Raw genomic sequence first — 21,329 nt, forward strand, 5'->3', positions numbered from 1 at the left:
ATCGGTTTTCTGAAATTACACAACAACTTAAAGGTTATAAGCCCATTTTAAGTATTAGTTTTCAAGCTTACCTGATTAAATAGCATTTAGCACCGTGTATAGAATCTACGGTCTATCATGGTCGGAATACTACATGCTCGTAAGACTTTCACGTAAATGTAAAAAGTTACATTTATGGTAAGTTGATTCCCTACACTTGGGTCGTATCAGTTCCAATGTCCTCCGTAACCCCACCAAGCAACATGACAAGGTTGAATTTAAGCCTGCCGTTAAAAAAAAACATTGGAGAATGCTGAGTGGAGCTCGTGTAGGGAATGGTTGAGCCCTTTTAAATTTTAATTATAGCCTTGTTAAATGGGGGTCCTGATTAAAATTCGTTAAAAGCTGGTACCTGATTCGAACTCTTTCCCTTCCTAGTTAGAAGCAACTTTAACTTGATATTTAATAAGGTTTAGTGGCTTGCCAATGTGTAAAGAGAAAAAAGACATTAGAGGGTTAAGCGGTTGGGAAAGAAAGTAAGGCCCAAACACCAGTTTATCATGTCTCAGAAATAACTTCACATTTACCCCTAACGGCCAGTAACCCGGTTTTTGGTTATGAATTTTTAAAAAAACCTGGGCTCACTTCAGTTAAATTGCCTTGGTTTCAACTTTTATTTGTGCATACGTAGTTTATCTGTCTGGTTTTTACTCTTGTGCAATCGTACAATTGGGGGGTTTAAACCCGTGTTGCACGCGCCTGACAGATATTTTGACATGGCAAGTGTTGAAGGTCGAAAACCGCTTTGGGGGTCGTCCTGACGGGGCCCGAGGAGAAACGGCGCAAAAGGTTTTAAATTCCCCCAGCGCTCAACAGTTTACGCCGCTGATGCAGGCAGTAGTGTATGGGCGTGTGCAAACCGTTTCCCCTCCTGGTTTTTTTTTTTTGGACGTTTTCCCTTTCTTCCCCAAATTATCCCTTTGCCTGCGCATATTCTCAGTCCCCGATTACATGGGAATATTATCTTTAAAACCCCCCGGGCCAACTTAATAAGCTGAAATTTGGTAAAATACTTACTGTTACTGAAAAAAAAATTTTAAGATTTTAAATAACCAATTTTTTACTTGGGGATTAATATTTTCAAATTATACTTTGTAAAAACTTTCTAGTTTTAATTTAATAACACTTTCTAAAGACATTTTCGTAACATTGGTTTAAAAACTTTTGTGCGGGCCCGTTGACATAAAACCTTCCTTGGTCACATCACTTTGGTTCCTTCCTATGGGGAGACTCTTCCATTGGGAAAGAGGGTTGCCACCCAAACCGAAGAACCTCATCGGACGCCTGGAAAGGGGTCCTCTCTTAGACCTGGTCTCTGCTTTCAGACTTGATTGCTAGTACACGTCAAAGACTATGTCTGTTCTCTTGTATTTCGAAGAGTATGCCTGTACTTTTGGGAGAAACTCAAATGATACATAGTCGTCAAATGTCTTAGAGCTCCGTGGGGGCAAACTGTTGAGTGCTGAGCCATCAATGATAATGGTTTCTACTTCTGGTTCGGTATCATAGATTTTGACAAGAGACTCAAGTATGGCTGCCAACTGAGCTTTTTGAACAGTGTGGAGCCTCCCACCATCACTCAAGGCAGCAGGGAATGGCTGATTCTCATGTTTAAAAAACTCTTTGAGATCACATTCTCTGCTCTGACATGAGATAAAAAGCTTGGAGAAAAGCTGGCAGTCCTCCTTCAGCACTTTCTCTTTTGAACAATTGACTGAGGGTGAGCCATGATGGAAGAAGTTTGTGCAGTTCTTCTTGATAGGCTCATAAAGCCTGGGCTCTTTTTCCTCTAATCCTTTCATGAACTCTTGGAAACGGGCTCGACCTCTCTCAAAGTGGGTATGAATAAACACAGCGACACTTGGGTTTGCAATATCCTTTGTGTTTAGTGAAAACAGATCATGGCTCTCCTCAGCAAAAGGATTCCCAAGATCCTCCAGGACACTGGTTAGCTTATTGACTCTATCAAGGAATGATATTTGAGCATGTTCTGTCTGTTCATGGTGACTGGTGTGCTTTGCACCCTCCTTGGCACTGGATGATGCTTCATATTGAAGAACCAATCCTTGACCATCAAAACATAGGGGTAGACATTCCCACTTTTCATTTATTGTGTTTGGCTGAAGAGATATGACGCAAAATACAGAATTTGGCTATGGAGGAAGGCAAAATGGTGGCCATGAATGCCACAAAGCATTCAATGATGCTGTCTATGGTATCATTGCAATCCTTGACCATCAAAACATAGGGGTTGACATCATCTTATATGTGCTTTGATGTTTTTTTCAGGAGATATCATGGAAAACGCATATTTTGATAATGGCGGGGGGGAAAATGGCCGCCGCGGCCGACATGAGCTTTTTTTGCGTTGGCTAACGTTCTTTATTGGAAGAGCAGTATCCATAGAGTAATTGTGCCAATTTTGGTGCTTGTATCCACATTTGTACGATTCTTCAACAAAAAATGCTGTTATCTGCCCCACTATTTGTGGTGTTTGTGTAAAAAACAAACAAAAATAAAGAGGGGGCAAACACAGAGCTGTGGTCTCAGTGTCATGTTCAGTAAATGCTCATTGTCTCATTTGTATGCACAATCCTGTGTGAGTCCATGCATGCATACGTGCACCTCAACACGTGTGCTATCTAATCTGTTTGCTCGCCTCTGTGTACTCGTAGTCAGGGGGAGACGGTGCACCTTCACAGTACCTCTTCATCATCATTTTCACCACGATTGTTTCCCAAAATGTTTGAAGCGAGGCGCCTCTATGTTGCATTCAGATCTGAGTAATCCTGTAAAAATGTGATGACAGGATTGCAATGAATTTGAAATGCCCGTTACTCTTCATCCAATTCTTTCACGAGCTTAATGCAAAGTCTCAGTACTTACGTATAATAGTAAAGATATATTTTGTGAATGTCATCAGGAAGCAACCAGCCTTCACACAGTATTGTTTTATTACATCGGTTACCAAGGCAACATACTCCTCCTTCATCCTTCGAACAGATCAGAAAATATTCATCTTGTTCTTTTTCAGCAATTTGTAGTTTGTACACACACACACACACACGCACGCGCACACACACACGGTTGTTTCTGAATATCATGAAGTGAAATATACAACAGAGCGAAATAAACCTTCTGAGGTGACAATGCTTGACAGTATGTCTAAATTAAAATTGTACAGTGCATCATTGACATGGTCATGTGAACAATATTATCATAAAAATGAATAAAACAACAATGACAACATTGTTTTGATTGGCTTCTAGATTCAAGTGTTTCCTGTGAAGTGGACTCAAGGAGAGGGACAAAGACAAACAGAAACGTCCCTTGGAGAGATGTCAGGTTTGAGTCCACTTCAGCGTGTCTGAGGAACAAGAGGCGATGTTTCCTCCTGAACCTGTCGGCGTCGCTCCTCGTAAACATTGGCACTTTCATCACTGTTCCTGTTGGCACTGACTGGAAGACACACTTGTTCTACCAGGAACCAAATCAGTTTTTCTAAGACTCATTTCAAATTCTTGGCTATTCCGTGGTAAATACACAATGAAAGCACATGCATCGCTCTGCAAAATGAAAAATTGAATTTTTTTTCAGACATCCCATAATATCTTCAGCATGGGGCAAGTAAAAACAATGATCTCCAGTTGGATCACATGATCTGTGTTCTTTCTATCATTCAAATACAAGAAATGGGGGGGGGATGAATGCTTTGACATGCAGCTGGAATTATTTGAAGAGATATGTCGGGCCAGCAGGTTTCTGTTACGTGTTTGAATAAAGATTTCCTGTGGTCACGAGGTCAAAGCCACTGTGTTAATAGATTTGAAGCAAAACAAATATTATTTTTTTATCAGACAAAACATATTTTCTCAGAAGCGGACGGAAGATTTGTGTTTGTGTATTTTAAAGTATAACAACAAATTTAGTTTTCTCCGGAAAGCCCCGATATATCAGACTTGGCACTTAATGATACAGAATAGCTAGAAAGAATCACTCCAGAAGAAGAAAAACTAAATCTCATTGGATTGAGTTAGACATCTCTTTGGTGGAGAAGAAAAAGAGAAAATTCATATTCTGGATAATAAACATATTTTGCAAAAGAAAAGAAAAGGAGAAGCGGGGATGAACTGTTTGCCGATGCTAAAAGATAAGCTCGTTAGCGATCCATGCTCACCATCCAAAACGACGAATGCAGGGCTCTCAAGTGTCACGCATTGAGCGTGACACTCACGCATTTCGGTCTTAAGTCACGCACTCCCGCCACACATCGTATTTCTCACGCTGAAAAAAAACTCTCGGCTATTTAATGTGATGGAAATGTCACTCTTGCCTGTCTTCAAAACTTGAGAGCCCTGCGAATGTAAGAAAAAAACAAGGTGATATTTATTTATAATCATTCATTTCTTGCAAGTCAATGTTTTTGTTTGACTCAACCCAATGAGATTTAATAAACCATAACGCAGGACTACTCTGTCTGTCTGCGTGTCCTCCGCATATCTGGGGAACCCCGTATCTGACCTACTTCACACTCGATGGGGGTTTTGCTGGGTTCCCCACGGAGTGCTTTGTTGACTGGTGCAATTTGGGCGCTAGGATATTTTTATATATGAAAAGGGGGGAGGAGCTTCAGGGCTCTGTGGACATTAGCATGTCACCGCTATCGGGGCTGTACAGGCCGCGGCTCACTGATGCTGCAGGGTGCTGGATACACCAACATTACAACCTCTTCTGCAGCACTTCTGGGACAAGGTGCCAAGCCACCCACCCACTGTGAACAGGGTACGCCGTGAATGGCCACTGCAACATTTCAATCGATGAGACAACTCATGTCAAAAACAGCAGCTCTAACACAGAGAAAATATTTCTTTTAAAGGTACAATTTCAGATAATAACTGAACAGGAAGGAAAAATACCAGGTTGACGTTGTGACATCATGAGGTTCTTGACTTTTCCTCCATAGTTACGACCTGGTAACTTAAAATGACAGTCGGAGGGTGGTGGTGAACAAGATGGCACATCATGGAAACACTCCGCCAGTATACATCAACAGGAGCTGGAGGAGACGACTTCTGAAACACAACCGTTTTCATCCAGGTTGCGTCTCCTCACTGGCTCAGCTTTAAATAACCAGGGAGAGTGCAAAGTGTCGAAAGGTCAGTCAGTGTTTGATGAGCAGATAGTACACATGTTGTAAATCCACAGCTTCTTTAGAAACCTGCTGTTGGTCCGTGCCGCCGTGCCGGGGTTAACACCCGGCAGTTCTTCAGGCAAACGTGGAAGATTCACAGTCCAACCAGAGCTGAGCCCGCATAGTTATTACTCCACGACGTTTCTGTTGTAGTCGTAGGACAGCCGTCGCGTAGCGGCAGCGTTCTGAGCGTGCCGATTGGCCGAGGGCAGGCCGGAGGAGAGGCGGCGATTGGCTGTCCGGGGGTTAGGTCTCCTTTCCTGTAAAGATGCGAACACAACGATGCAGAAGTGATGTTAGGCAAACTGAACAGCTGCTAGAATCAGTCACTCAGTGCTTTACTGTGCGATAAAGTGCTGAAGGGATGAAGTTCATTCATCGAACTGTTGGTCAACAGACATTTTTTGTACTACAAATATGATTTAACAAAAGTATTTGGTGCTATGCGAGGATTTGATTGAACTAAAGCTACATTTAACCCTCCTGTCGCCTTCGGGTCAATTTGACCCGATTCAATGTTTAATGTCGGTGTTCTTTCGGGAGTCAACAAACAAACATAAAGTACCTCACACTTAAACTTGGAAAACAATATTAATTCTAATAATTTTCTGGAGATTTTAATAGCTGGGGTCATATTGACCTCAAGGGTAAAATATGTCAGTAAATATAAAGGTAACAGGAGGGTTAAACATTGAATCGGATCAAATTGACCCGAAGGCGGCAGGAGGGTTAAACATTGAATCGGGTCAAAATGACCCGAAGGCAACAGGAGGGTTAAATGAACAAAACAATAAATTTGACAATTTGACAATTTGCATGACTGACAACTACTGTGGCTTTCGGGTAAGGTAAAAAAGGGTTTGTCGGTGTAATGTTGTCCTCCTCTGCTCCACCAAGGAGAAGACTGTGGAGCAGTGAATCACTCATCTGGCACTCTGAGATTCTTTGAAGGAAGAGTGCGATAAAAATGAAAAGCATTATTATTATTATTATCTGCTGCCCTGTAGTTTCCTCACATGGTTTGAGTCAAATTGTGAGACCAGCCTGCCTTTTGTGCACGGAGTGTTTTGCATATAACAGTGTTCACTTCATTTGAATGGAGCTGCGGTTTTCTTTGGTCATTTTACAATCTTCAAAGACAGCCGTGGCAAATTCACTTCAACAACCTCGGAGCTTAACAAACGGACTCTAAGCGCTAATTCCTCTGCAGGGAATTAATGCGTAGAAAGCATGTGTGCATGATGTGTGTGTGGAGAGAGATATCATCTAATGTAACATGTGATTTGTCGCGTTTTCTCACAGAATGCTGAACACTGAAACACGTCAGCAGGATGTCAACTCAAAATACGGCCATTTCCTGTGTTTTTAAATGCTACTTACGGCGGACAACGGCTGCAGGTGCAAAGTCCTCAGCAGCAGGTCCAGAGACACGCCGTTCGCTCTCTTGTATCTCTGACAGATCATTTTGTTCAAGTCGTGGAAACCGTCCAATAGCCTGCGTGGGTCAAAGGAGAACAACGCACAGGAAGCAAGGGGTCAAAGGCTGTTGTCTCAGTGCAGAAAGGTCAGAGACAGTCTTCATTCACAGAGAAGGTTTTTAAAGCTGGACAACGGAAACACAAATGATCAGTCAGGGACTATTTGTGTTTATGATAATACTTTATTTTATATACTGAGTATTTTCTTGGCGAATGTGTGATAATCAGTCATAAACACAAAGGATAGTCTTGATATATATCGGATATTTATGTCCTGTTTTCAGTGGAGTCTCCACCTTGCAGTTCACCACTTTACCCACATGGTGGCCACAATCGGTTACATTTGGTAAAACATAGTATTTCATACCACATAACTCTACATTACCATCTTGTTTCCAACATAAATACACATTTGCACACAAAAAAATCCCATTCTTGACTTAGACGAAACACGAATAAGTAGAAACAAAGAGTGCTGATGCACCTGCCGAAATGTGCAACACTTATTTCTTTTTTATTTCTCCTTTTCTTTCATCCCACACTTTTAAACTGTTTGAAAATGTATTCCTAAGGGAGATAATTCCCACTTGTTAACAGCAGTTTCCTGTTTAATTGGGTGACATATGTTATGTCATGCCATTTTTATGTGTAATGAAGAAGTTCTGTTCTTGACAGATTCATCAGGACAAAATATCCCCACATTAGAAAACACATGATTTCCTCTTGGTATTATTAATTAATTATTGTTAAAGGTTGAGACCGTCTGCACTCTTTTCCAAGTTTTCAAAACGGAAACTCCATATACCAAAGTAAGCTAACCAATACATTATGAATAAAGTTATTGCTAGCACTAACTCAGTCAGAGTTAGCGGTGCAAAGTTTGGAGAGAACTGAAACAGTAAATTCAGATTTTTTTAGTAAGAAATTAAATAAAATTCCTGTTTTTGTTAATGGAGTCAGGTGCCTTCGGAGAGGGTGCTAGAAGTCTCAGGGCGAGGTAAAGAGGCTGTGGACGGGAGCAGTAGAAAGAAAAACGGCATCCAAGTTACTGCCGGTAATGCACACTGAATATTGATAAGGATGTAGAAACGTCTTTATGTAAAAAAACGATGTCAGGCGATGTGGGAAAACATCTTTTGAAGGGCTTAGAAAAATAGCATTATGACGCTAAATCAAACCGACTTGGCCCAACATTTAAATGTTTGGATTTGAATATAATAATGAACATCACTAGGAAGCTGCAGGAGGATATAATCCCCCTCCAAAAATAATTCGGTATTCATTTCTTGTCAGATTTATAGTAAACATGAGCTTCTGACAGGAAAGAAGGCTCAACGTCATTTCCCTAAAGCTGATTAAAAGTCATGTTGTTTACTTTCTTCTATGGATTGTGAAATATCCTAATATAAGTTGGAGGAATGTGTCAACACAGCCGGTAAATGCTGCAGCAGATCAATAGACAGTGAATAATGGACATGCAGTGGGCTCAGTGGAGGTGGTTCGCCTACCCATGGTCATGGCTGGCTCTGCCCCGGAGGAGCTGGGCCAGTGTGGGGACAGTATGGAGGTCACAGGGGTCACAAGAGCACGACCGAGGCAACGAGGGGAAGGCTTCAGTTAAGACAGACTCCTACAGGGAGACAAAGAGACCTCATCAGTTCCTACGATAGCCCAGAGTTTTGCAACCCTGTGAAATAGGAAGTTCTTGAAGGCCTCGTCATGGCGCTATAAGCACAAGTCATTAAAGCAGTTTTCGCCCCAACACTTTCCTTCACTGCAGCTTTCGGCAGAGCTCATTTTTCATCTGCATCTTTTCGCTGTGTTTAATGTCCACTGGGAGAAGAAAAAATCACTCTAACAAAGAAAAACTAATTTCAAGTCTGAAAACGTAACCACCCAACCCTGCAGGGCGATGTCAGGCTGAGCTGTGTTTCAATGGCGATTGTGCAGGAAACAGATAAAAAGGGACAGCACGGCACATCATTACTTCTGAATACGGAGGTTATATCGTTTTGGGTCCATTTGCTTTAAATATACAATATTTTCGTTATGTTTTTGGATCCGATGATACAGTCACAGAAGCGGCTAGCACCAAATACAATGTACACAAAACCACAAAAATTCAACCACGTCTAAGAAGTGGCCTCAAGTATTTATGCAGATTAAATGATACCCCAAAGCATGAATAAATAATAACTAGCTGAAATGATCCATGACCCGTTTATTTAAGGCACGTCTAGGTTAACATACAGTGTCCTTTGGGGTACAACTGTCCTGATAAATATGGCCTGGATTAATAAACAGAAAGTATCTGCCGTATAGTGGGTGTTAATGGTTCTCACTGATTTACTTCGGGGGCCTCAGGGGCCGTGAAGCCAGAAGTCAGCCTGTGTCAACACATTTATCCCTCAGCTGGAAGTCAAGTGAAGACATTGTTATGTTGTTAGCGGCACAATCTAAAGCAACCTTAATAACTCAACCTCAAAAACCTCCTGGTGGACCACTTGTTGTTTGTGGGCAATATTTCATGTGTGGACCAAGCCATATTAAATACAGTGGAAGGGCACTATTTCTGTGTCTGAGACGCACCTGTTTTACTAAAGCAATCTTAGAGCAATACTTTACTTTGGCTTTAAAATAGTAAAAAAGGGTTCAAAAGAGTCTGGATGGAGCGATGTGTTTTGTGGAAGAAGTCTCAACACTAGGGATGCATTTAAGAGTATTTATTTGACAGTCATTTCTGGTTGCTTTAAAGTTTCTGTCGACCTCCAATAATCAGACAGACAATCTAATGTCTCACAAATAAGATTAGTACTTACAGTCTCCATTTAGTGAGCTTAAAGCTCCCAGTTTGTGTGTTGTTCTTAATCAGTGCCCCGATGGCATGTGCTCTCTCCTGCTCAGCATTTCAAAAGAGACTGAGCTTTGCGCCAAGAGTAACAGCTGGTTTCCGCTTCCGGTTTAGAGCCCGACCCCCGGTTTTAGACTTCAGAATAAGAGCCTAAACAGGAAACCAGCTAGGATCTCAAGGGAAACGCACCTCTACCATAATAAAACCAATCTCATTCATACTGTCCACATCCTACAGTTGTGATAACAATAAACCTCATCAAATCAACATTACAGTTACACATATAATACAGCGATATGCTTGTCTATGCTTCTTAATACATTAATCGGAATATTCCTCCCTAATATCCACTATGTAAATTATCTTTCTATATGCATTATTTAAAACATAAGACTTCCTTATTTACATGTGCAAGTGTACATAAAATCCACTACAACCTAACAGCTTCCCTGGGGCGGTGCGGTTACCGCTGGCTCTCTTCGGTTCTATGTCTGACTCATCAATAATTGCAAACTATTTTCTGTCTGACTCATCTTTTAGAAAATATGCTCCAGACTGAAAGAGATCCTGGAGGCGAAATCTTTGAGCAAAATATGAGCAATTTGCCATATTGGTATTTTAAAGATTGAACCTATAACGTAGGCCCAGATCTGGGAAAGTGACATAAACATTAGGTGAGAAGAAGCATTGGGGATGTTGACGGTGAGTTCTGGCCACAACTTCACCACTGTTTGAAAAAATATGACATCGATCTAGAAAAAATTAACAGTGAAAATCAAATGTGGATGTCAATTTGTAAATAAACAAGAGTTTCAATAAAATCATCATTTTGCATCAATATTCACCAGGAACCCACCACAGACAGAACAGAGAACTAGTAATTATATTATGGCCAAAATTTATCAATATTGACAGTTATTTAACACAATTATCAATTAACTTTAGGGAAACTTTTTTTAGATGCACTGTGCTACTACTATGTTCTGCTACATGCCTGCTAATGTACTAATATCAGACTTAAAATCAAGTTAATCTTCAACTGAATTTAGTGCTTTTTTGGTTTCCCCTTCACGGGTCACAGTAACTCAGCGCCAACATTCCTCTTCTACTCTTGGCTGCCGCAAAATTCAGCAACATTTGTCAGCTTCCCAAAAGTGAAGCCGATACATGCCGATGGTCCCTGGTGGCTGGCTGTTACTTGAGGAAGCACTTTATTTGTGATCGATGAATGTTCTAATAATTGAGCAGCCCGACTAGTCATATAGTTCATGAACCATCAATAATGCGAGCAACTACAAGGTCATACGTATGTCTTTGGCTGAAGGCAGACATCTTAAACACCAGTTTTGGGGGACTTTACAAGCTATTTGGGGAATTGTAGATGAAGCAGGTGGAGCTAAAGTTGATCCAGGCTTAAAGGCATTTGAAGACTTTATGCTAAATATACACAGCATTACTAAAATGAGGCACAAAGCAGACACAGATAAGGGACTGGAATGAAAAGCAGTGAGTGAAGATTTGTAGACTGAGTGCACAGCTGCTTGGTTTTTCACAGGGTGCCAAATTGTGTTTAGAGGACTTTAATTTCTCTTTCTCTTGAGCTGCTAGCCCGCTCCTCATCGCAACATTAGCTGTTACTAGCACAACATATTAATCTTCCATTGCCAGTCGAGATGCATAATTGGTAATGGGGGCGTGTATGTTTTGCTCAGGAGGAAGAATGCTAGGATTTTAACTATCCAATTTGGGCTGGGAAAATATGACCAAAATGTTCTATCACCATATAGCATGATTTCTAGTAAATCAATATATCCATAATTTATATGAAATAACCACATTATTTACTCGCTACGTGCTTGCTCGTATCAACTTAGACAACGTTATTGCGTTCCACAATATCTCATCACGATTTGATTCCATTGAAAGATGATGCATGATCATTAATTGAAACTGAATTGAATTGAATTAATTAATTTATTTATTGCCCAGCCCAATTAATTTCTCGCCCAGCCCAACAATGTAAAAGGAGTACAATGCTGCACACTCCAGCTGTGCCCACAGATTTACATATTGTTACCATGTGATGCAGAGAGTACTTGGTAAATGACTCTTGCACTCAACATCACAGGTCGATGGTACAGCAGTCAAAACCAGGCAGCCCAAGCCAGTAAAGCTGGGCCACTATGACACGGTGCTGAAGATCCAAACGGACTAATCATAGAGAGTTTGGTTGTGAATGTTCAGAGAAATAGATGCTATTGAACCAGAAAGAAGATGTGAGGTTGCATTTCTACTTCAGGGTTTCGTGGAAGCCGTCACAAAGAGGCCGAGCACACAAGCACAACTTTACCAGAGTCTGATTGGCCGAGAGGCTGTCTCTGCTCCCTCCCGCGGCGCTGGTCGGCCACCACTGTCCCAACACATCTCGACCTTCATCGGACGACTCTTGAGAAAAGGCTGTCCAGGTGTCGTCCGATTGGTGGAACGAGCTGTCCGTCCAGCCTGGTGTCCAGGGGGTCGACTCCCCGGCGATGGCGTGATTTTCAAGTGCTGTTTTCAGACACAGACACAGTTAATATTACAGCGTACAGTCTCTGTTGTGTTGTGGTGTGTTTCCATTCGGCTTTGCCATCATTCCGATTACTCTGCCATGACTGATGACTTTGAATGGTTTAGCTAGCTAAACAGATGGCTAACGGTGGGAAACAACCGACATTTACAATCATAACTTCGTCCATGCCATTGAAGATTAGATTAATACTGACAATTACCATATAAAGGGTCAGTTTAACCCAGGGGTCAGCAAGCTTTCCTATCCAAAGACCCTTTTTGCCCAATTTTCCACCAAATAAAATGTGTCTGGAGCCGCACAAGTTTATATATAAAGTCGTGTTATATATACAAAAAACTATAGTTTATTATATTTATGAAATCATAGAACCAGAATAAAGACAGTTCTTGACGTTGTTTTGCTATTTTACGAGCTATAATAATATCAAACAAACAAAAATACACTGTCATGTGTCGGCCGACTTTGAGGTTAATTAATAAGACACCTATGCAGGTCCTGAACCCTCCCCATATTTGTGGATGATTTAAATGCAATAACTTATTATTTGAATGAAATAACTCGGCCATGTCCACACTACTACCTTTCCCGTTAATAAACGCATATCTTCTGCTACGTTTTCACTACGCCAGAGTTTTATACTAGAGCACTGAGGACGGAGAAGTTATGAAGCGCTCCCGAGGACGGACACATTTTCTCTAACGGACTCGTCGCCGTCTCACGAGATGCCACAGAACCAGCAGCAGTAGTTGAGTTTGAAGACTTCGTGAAAGTAGATTTATTTGCTGCAGCAGTTTAGAAATCAAACTCTTTCGAACTCTTCTTCCCTCGTCTGCAGCTTGACACTTTTCAGCAAATACTGTGAGCTTGTCTGGGAGAATCTTTCAACATTATATCTTTGTTGTATGTTAACTTCTCGCCACATATCGTTGGCAGTGAAAACTAATTAATACGAACACGCAGAATTAAACGCTCTATTTTTCTATGTGACTTCTATTTATTTTTATTTATCTATTGACAGTTTATTGAGGGCGGGGCTGTGCATACCCTGATGAGCCACCTGGAGGGAAAGTCGCTTGACAGTGATGTAATAGGATGTGACACATTTTAGTTCAACAAATATAAAAAACAAATATTTATTTTCAGTGACATAATACCTCAAACTCAAAGATAACAGGTGTTCCCTTTCAAAGATTTACCACTGGGAAAAAAATAATAATATATAAATATATATTAAATTTTGTAAAGATTAAAATTGTGTTGGTTGGTTTTTGTCAAAGTCTCAGGGAGCCTCAACAAAGGGGCCGATACCTGGTTCAACCAAATGTCAACAGACTTAGGTGTATTTAGGTGGTATTTAGCCAAATATAGTTTTAGTTTCACACACACAGAGATTTGGGGATATCGGCTCATACTTCAACCACTATCCGAGCAACAGTTATAATGTTCTGTCGCTGTAAAACTGTACCAGCACACTTTAGAGACTTTAGAAATTAATATAATTTTACATTTTGCACAAGCCTAAGAAGAATGTCGTCTGAAAGTCTCTACCATTACTTCAGAATTGCTGTGTAGTTTCAGTCTGATATTATTTTACACCTGAGAGATCAGTTTCACAAAGGAACACAGATTTTAAATTGGTATTGTATCTATATCTGTCAAACCCCTGACATTTGGTATCAGAAAGTAAAATGTGGGATGGTAACATCCCCCTTTCTTTTTCAGCTGCACTGCATGACGAGTAGATATTTGTGTCTCATTGTATCCTCCACTGCTCAGACGCTGCATGACGCATCTATATATGACACTTCAGTCGCCTTTGTGAGACTTTCTCTTCCACCCGTTGCCCCATAACCTCAGGCTAACAGGAGGAGCCCTGTTCTCTGCCTCCTTCCTCCCTGAACCCAACTCTGAATGATTAATACTGCGAAGCAAGAAGGAGAGCTTTGTTAGGAATTCAGGTCAGGACAGATTGGAGAATAGTTTCCCTTGCAGGGCCACATGGTGCTTTCCAGGGCAAGAAACAACTCTCCATGTATATCACAAGATCAACACGTTTATTATTTCAATCATTTTATATGTCATGCAATTAAATAACTTGAGTGGCCCTACGCGTCTAACTATGATGCGCTAGGTTTGCCTCCAGCATCAGTTTTGAACATTTCAGGGACGGCGTGTAATTTCTTCCGCTTGTTGCACACATACGGACAGTTCTCAAAGACTTTCAATGTAGGTTTAGTTTTCGTGGTTAGGTTTAAGCAATAAACACATTAGGGAAGGCTGAGGAATAGATTATTGTTTGGGCTAAAATAATAAACTAGTTTGGTAAAAATACATTGATTTGGTTTCATGGCCCAACCCTCCACCCTGACCTTCTCCCAAAGCAGATCTTTATGCTCTCTCTGCTTCGTCAGTTGCTCTAATGACGAAGATGAGTTTGCATGAGTGGGTTAGTTCAAAGCCACGTGTGTCTGATACTAATTCGAGGGCTACTGACCAAGGGTCGGCATTTGATGAGCTGAGTGAGAATGGGTTGGTTTCAGGCAATTATATTGTCATGTACTGGATTTCCTTGAAAAACATTTAAGCTAACTGCACTTTTGTGTTTTGTGTAGATATATTACATGTATTTTTGTCTTCTCTTCATTTCTGTATGGTGTGAACATCATTTAGCAAACTCTTTTCCATTTAGCTTGAATATGTAATCCATCAGAATGAATATCAAGTCTGCCTTAAGCAACAATGGCGTTAAATTAGTGTTAATGTATCAATAAGCATTTGAATTGCATTTAAACTACCGTGCCACAATACTGTAACTTTCAATATTATTGCAGATCTGATTTTTTTTTTACAACGATGTTTTGAAAGTCTGAAAATTGACCCTTTGAAAAGCAGAGCTATCATTGGAGCCCACTATATCACTTAGACAACGTTTACAATGACTCGCTCCAAATCCACAAAACCAGTCTGAAATAACTGCATGAGAATCTATGAAGCAGAGCCTGTTCGTAGTCTACCCTGCTGACCAATGCTGCGCTATGATTGGCATTCAAGGGGCGGGACTTAGCAAGGAGTCTTTGATATTAATATAATTAAATGTGTTGATGTATTTTTCACTTTAATAGTTCTTAATAGCAGTTTAATAGTCACCTAAATGTTAGGCCTCAATACAGTGGAAATTAATTATGTTTTCATTGGAACTACTAATGTAATTTGGAAATGTTATGTGGATTATTGAAAGAAAGCGAATTATCTCCAAACCTAAGCAAAAATATATGGTTTTGTTATTCTTGGGTGAAGTAACCCTTCAAAAGTACGGGATTGAAGGGTTGAAAAACACTGGAATAGTGTGCTCTACTGATAATTATTATTTTTTTAAGTATAAAAAAAATCACAGAAATTGTGTTTTTAGGTGGATGAATGGAAATAAACAATGAGCAAACTCCCGATTTAGCCTTGTTTGGCCCCGCAATGGGCTAAGTTAATTAGCTAGAGCGGCATAATGAGGTAACATAAAGACTGATGAACACAAGAAAAACCAAAAGGCACAAAGAGTCTGTTTGTTGACTATATAATAAAAATTGAATGTTATTATAATAGACAATTCAATTTGTTAGATTATTTTAGTCATTCAGTTGACATTTCTGCTCAGAGCTCTGTTGATGATTCTGACATTATTTATTTCCTTATTTATTATTTAGTAGTTTTGCTTTAAAATGACTATACAAGTGTGTTTGTGAGATTTATGTACGATATCCGTATTTGTCATTCACAGTGAATCATGTGGCCCTCCAAGTTAATTTAATGATTACATAGGTTTATCTAATCAGATTTCTTTATCTCAACTTTGTTTCTGAGAAATCATGTTTTGTTTATCATTTCGCCAATGGGAGATGGACGGCTCTAAATAAACCAATACCCATGAACAGTGGTCCCTCCACATTTGACCCCGGCCCGCTGAACACAGAAAGCACAACAAAAAGTTAATGTTCAATAACCTTTTTTTCTGTGAAGAACCCAGAGAGGGGTATTTGGTTATTATTTATTTCATAAATAGTGTTATTTATTTCCTGACTTTTTTTTCTGTGAAGATCCCGGAAAGGGTTATTAATATTTGGTTATGTGTGGCTTTCTGGAAAACAATACATTTTTACATTTAGGCACCCCTGCGATCGTCACACATTTTATCTGTTACAAACTGACCCCGGCTCACATCAGAGAAGGGAAAAGTTATGTGGCCCTCACAGGAAAAAGTTTGGGGACCCCTGCCCATGAAGAAGAAGCAAGGCAAAAGCAGAGCTGCAGTTAACTTCTTATCTCATCTCTAGATAACGCATATCTTTTGTTGATTTAATTAAGCAGGAGAGTTATGTGCTCTAACTGTGATTCACGTAATATTGTGGATGGAAAAAATGAAGGCTAAAGTTACATGCGGAACCAAAAGCGTCCAAAATAACTCCTCCGAGTCTGCATTACTGTTTTGTCAGTGTTGCATCATTACTGCATGCGAAGCAGTTTAAGTGTGGATGGAATTAAAAAGTCTCCTTGATTACCTCATAAAAAAACTATGGCTACTAATTCATACCATAACAAGAGGAACATCACATTTACAGTATATTTCCTACAAACAGCATGGTTACAAAGCAGAATGATTAACTGTGACATAGAGTCCATGTGATTGTCTGTGGCCCTTTAAAACAGAGAGAGAGAGAGAGAGAGAGTGTGTGTGTGCATTCCTGAAATGGCACAACAGATTAAAACTGATACTCTGAGCAAGTTTGAAAGTGCTCTAAATCTGAACATTTCTGAAATCTTTAAACGACTGCTTTACTTCTGAAGCCTTTAAATGTCGGCGTTGTTGCCGTTAACCAAAGGATCCTCCGTCTCATGTCTTTGTCAAACAGAAATGCAAACTTACGAAAGCTCCCAGAGGGGCGAGAGACATACTAAAAGGAAAAGGGAGAGAGGGGAAGTACAGCCAGAAGACATAGAAAGAGACACACTAACAATTGTGAGACTCACCAACACTTCCTCTGCTCCCACAATGCACTGAGGCAGACATGGTGTCCCCCCCGCTCCAGGCCGGCTCTCCCTCCGCCTGCATGAATACTCCAAACTCATCTTCCTCCTTCACCTCTTCCTCGTTCCTCCTCTCCTCAGTAGCCACGGTGGAGCCGCTCTCCTCCTCGACCGGCTCCTTCGGTGGTCTCCCAAACCTCCCGTTCCCTTCCTGGCCTCCTTTTTCGTCTTCTGCCGGCACTCCGAACCCTTCCTCCTCCTCCTCCTCCTCTTCCTCCACCGCTTCCAGACAGGGCAGGCTGGTTGCCATGGATCCCAAGGGGGGCGAAGAGGGGGCAGGATTAGCCAGGGAGGGATCAGCATAGGCAACATTAGTGACGTTCGCGCTGGCCTCTCCATCTGCTTCAACATGGGTGATGCTTGTTTGTCCACAGGTGTCTCCGACCTCTTCCTTCCTTCCTCTGCTTTCATCGGCCAACTCCAGGAGGTTGTCTTTCAGTGCACCGTTTATTGTTGCTTCTTTATCATCACCCTTGCAGATGGTACTATCTGTGTTGTTTGTGTCCTCATGACCTTTACCATCACTGTCATCCAGCTCGTCGCAAGTGCCCTCCCTCCTCCAAATCGCCCCAGCTTCATCCCTTTCCTCAGGTTTTACTCTCTTCCCTACATTCTCTTCTTCTGACTCCTCTTTTCTATTTCCCCACGCCAACTCATCCCTCCGCTTGGCTCTGTTCAGCTGAGTTGTACTACAGTTGAAAGCGTTTCCTGTCACGATCCTCACGTCTGTCTCAAAGATGGAAGGATCTCCGTGTCTGAGAGGCAAAGATGAAGCTTCCCGCTCCTCTAGCTGACTGTGGCGAACCACATTTGGAATGAAAGACTGGGCTTCTCTGCTTGCGCTCTCGTGCACAGTGTTGTTCTCGTCAGCCACGAGGTTTGGTTCTAGTTGCTCAAATCTAGTGACGACCAGTTCTTCTGTACCCACGACCACTGAGTCTGCCAAGCCTTGTCGATAACCCTCGAGGTGATCCCCTCTGCTGTTCTCTTGCTCTCCTTGAACCCCACAAATCAGAGGATCTGCATTGCAGGTGCTGCCCTCTACTGGAGCGGAGGGCTCAGGGGGGACTGCAGTGCTGATGGCGGCAGGGCAGTCGGAGACGGAGACGGAGATGTCCTCACACCAGACCGATACAACCGAGAGGTCAGCAGGAGTCTGATTGATGCTCTCTTCCTCCTCAACGCTCTCCATCTCTTTCCCTGATTCTTTATCTACTTCCACATGCAAGGGACATGATATAAAGTCATCAGTCACCTGCCCAGAGTGGCTATGAATCAAATCATTATGTCCGGGATGCAATTTCATAACTTCAGAGTTTGTATCCTTCTCTCTCCCTGAATAATCATCTTCGTCTTGAGAGGTTTGAGTCCTCAGCTCCTCGTTGCTCTCGACTTCTCTAATCTCTTCAACATCACAGCCGCTGTGGGATTGTGGGTGAAAGGGTTTCGCTTCTAGGTCGAGGTTAGGTACAGCCAATGATGAGTTGGACGACTCTAACCCGCAGAAGCCCCCCTTGCCGTCTTCCTCCTCATTCTTTTGCCTCTCCTTCCTCATTCCTTTCACCTCACCAGTCGGCCTGTTTGAGTCGCCTCTTCTTGGACTTTCACCTCCATCGCATTCGTCCTGGCTTTCCCTCCTCTGAGCTCTCTTTCCACACTGAGAACACGTTTTGGGAGCAGCACTGTGGCAGCATCGAGGATTTCTGCACACTTCCTCTTCCTCCCTTCTGGGAGACTGTTTACTGGCCAGGCCCCCTTTGTCTCGCTCTTCCTGCCTTTCTTCGGGGGTGATTTCTCCAGCAGGATCCTCTCTGCTACTCTCCTGCCCCTCTCTTTTCGCGTTGGCTTTCTCCCGGGCTGCTGCATTACCAGACTTCCTCCATCTCCGGCCGGATCGTACCCGAACCCGGTTTACTCCGGTTTGTGACGGCGGAGTTGGCCCATTGTCCCTCCTTCCGGCTGGGATGTCACTTCCTCCTCCTCCTCCTCCTGCTCCTCCTCCTGTCTTCCCTCTCAGCCATCCCCCTACCACGCTAGAGGCTGCACCGGTAGTCAGACCAGAACTGGGTTTGGCCGTGGAGTACAAACAGCTCCCTTTCTCAGTCCGGAGGAAGAGGCATTGGGTCTGTGTCTTCCCGCTGCCCTCTGAGGTTTTCAGAGTGGCAACTGTTACCAAAGATCCGATCCCAACCTGCCGGGCATCCAGCCCCATGGGAAGGCCGTACCCCATGCGACCCCACTCCCCGCTCAGGTACACATCTGCAGGCCTGGGGCAGGAAGTCGGACCCCCACGGCCTGCAGGAGGAGCTGTGGGGGTTTGGCCTCCACTCAGCAGTCCACCAGCCTTCCGCCGGTTCTTGGAGCACAGGGCCCAGGCCCGGAGGCCCCGGATCAGCGGGAGGTCTCCCAGGCCCAGCTCCATTCGGCTGGGGAAGGGCAGAGAGGCTCGGGAGCACTTCTGGAGCATCTCCCTGGTGGAGCCTGACACATTCAGGCAGGGGTAGTTGTTGTTGTTATTCTGCTGGAGCATGCTGCTCGTTGTTGGCCTCATATGTTTTATTGGTTAGTCCTCGCTTATGCTTTTGAAAAATTCAGCCTGTCGGGTCAAGTCCAGACCAGAAAGGAGAATGCTGGCACTATCAAGAGTTTATTCTTGATTCAGAGTGTGACAGCTCAAAGGTAAAAATATCCTCGTTTAGAAAAATTACACCAAGCATTATGAAATAGCTCTTGCGAATTTCTTACTGATTCATTTACTTGACACCGCAAGAGAGTTTTGGAACAATAAAAAAGGAATACATTGTTTTTCTGACAGCGAGATCGAGTCGTGCCTCTGTTTTCCCTTTAATGCTCCTTAACTTTGAGAGTCTCAAGGCGAAGAGAAGAAAAAAACACTCAGTTCAGACGTCTAGCTGTCAGCGCTGATGACTGAGAGGATAACGAGAAGTTTGTTCTCTTCCAGATGGATGCTCGGTGAAAACAGTCTTCAGAGCTTCACCGCCTCCCGGACAGTCTCAACTGTCTTAAAACAACCTGCAGGGAATTAGGACAAAAGAAGGAATTTAAAGACAGATAGATGAAATAATATCATGTGTGCTTTACTTCTCTTATAGGAAAAAAAATGAAGGCAGATTCAAACAGATGTAATTAACATGTAAATAAACACATAAATGAAAAACGATTAATTTCTCGTATGCCTAATTAATTCCACGGAGGGAAGTGATTGGGATTCACTTTAGCTAACTGGATTACAGCTATCATGGCTGTGTGTGTGTGTGTGTGTGTGTGTGTGTGTGTGTGTGCGTGTGGGTGTGTGTGTGTGTGTGAGTTTGCCAACGGTCATTACATCTGAAGCCAAGCGGCTTCTCCACAAACTACTCATACAATCACACAATCCGGCCCATTTCGTTAATTAAAATGTTTTTTCGAATGTCTTTTGCATTCACGTCATGTCCATCGTGGTGCCAATTAGATTGGTTGTTGCATCAGCCGTACAGAATCATCACATAGAATGAAAATGAAACCCATGCAGGTGCCCGTAAATCCACAAATCCACTGCTTATGCATAAACAGTTTCAAGGATGTATTTGATATACAAATAAGGTTGGATAACGCATATCAAATAATCCTCGGAAAGCTTTGCTTCTGAAGATGAACCACACACACCGCACCTGGAAAATCCGGATCTCCAGCCAACGTGTCCTGAAAGACCGAGATGCCCGTGGAGAGGTGTATCCATATCTCGCCTCCCGTGCAGGCTTTGAATGAAGTGTCTTCTACTTAATGTCTCCCTGCTACCTTGTTGTTTACAGGCGGATCCTCGTCAACCCCTCCTCGGGCTGTGGAGCATTCTTGAGTGGGATCAGCGCCGCCACATCCATCCAGTCGGCCTGCACCACTGGCGCGTAAGCACTACAAATGAGTCAAACGTGCATCTGCTTCGGCCCCATCGTCTAAATTAGAGCCGAGCGACACAGTGAAATCCTATTTCGGTCTCGCTCCCCCCCCCCCCCACCAACTCGTTCGGCCATTGCGCATCATCTTATCCTCCGCGGCTGGTCATAGTGCGTCGCCGCATCTTACCGCAGTAGCCTCGGGTGCGCTCAGCGAGCAGGATGACGG

At 42.5% G+C, this 21,329-nt stretch overlaps 1 protein-coding gene across 1 annotated transcript; it reads right to left on the bottom strand.

The window, feature by feature from the left end:
* Window positions 1–2,975: 2,975 nt before the first annotated feature.
* Window positions 2,976–21,181, bottom strand: si:ch211-14c7.2 (uncharacterized). Its single transcript, XM_056441608.1, has 6 exons — window positions 20,879–21,181; window positions 17,151–20,240; window positions 11,910–12,109; window positions 8,217–8,338; window positions 6,611–6,725; window positions 2,976–5,490 (listed from the first exon to the last, which is right to left on the bottom strand). The coding sequence occupies exons 2-6, from the start codon at window positions 19,756–19,758 to the stop codon at window positions 5,359–5,361; spliced, it is 3,177 nt and encodes a 1,058-aa protein (XP_056297583.1). The 5' UTR covers window positions 19,759–20,240; window positions 20,879–21,181; the 3' UTR covers window positions 2,976–5,358.
* Window positions 21,182–21,329: the final 148 nt, after the last annotated feature.

Source organism: Pseudoliparis swirei, chromosome 20 (assembly GCF_029220125.1).
Source record: "Pseudoliparis swirei isolate HS2019 ecotype Mariana Trench chromosome 20, NWPU_hadal_v1, whole genome shotgun sequence".
NCBI classification, from domain to species: domain Eukaryota; kingdom Metazoa; phylum Chordata; class Actinopteri; order Perciformes; family Liparidae; genus Pseudoliparis; species Pseudoliparis swirei.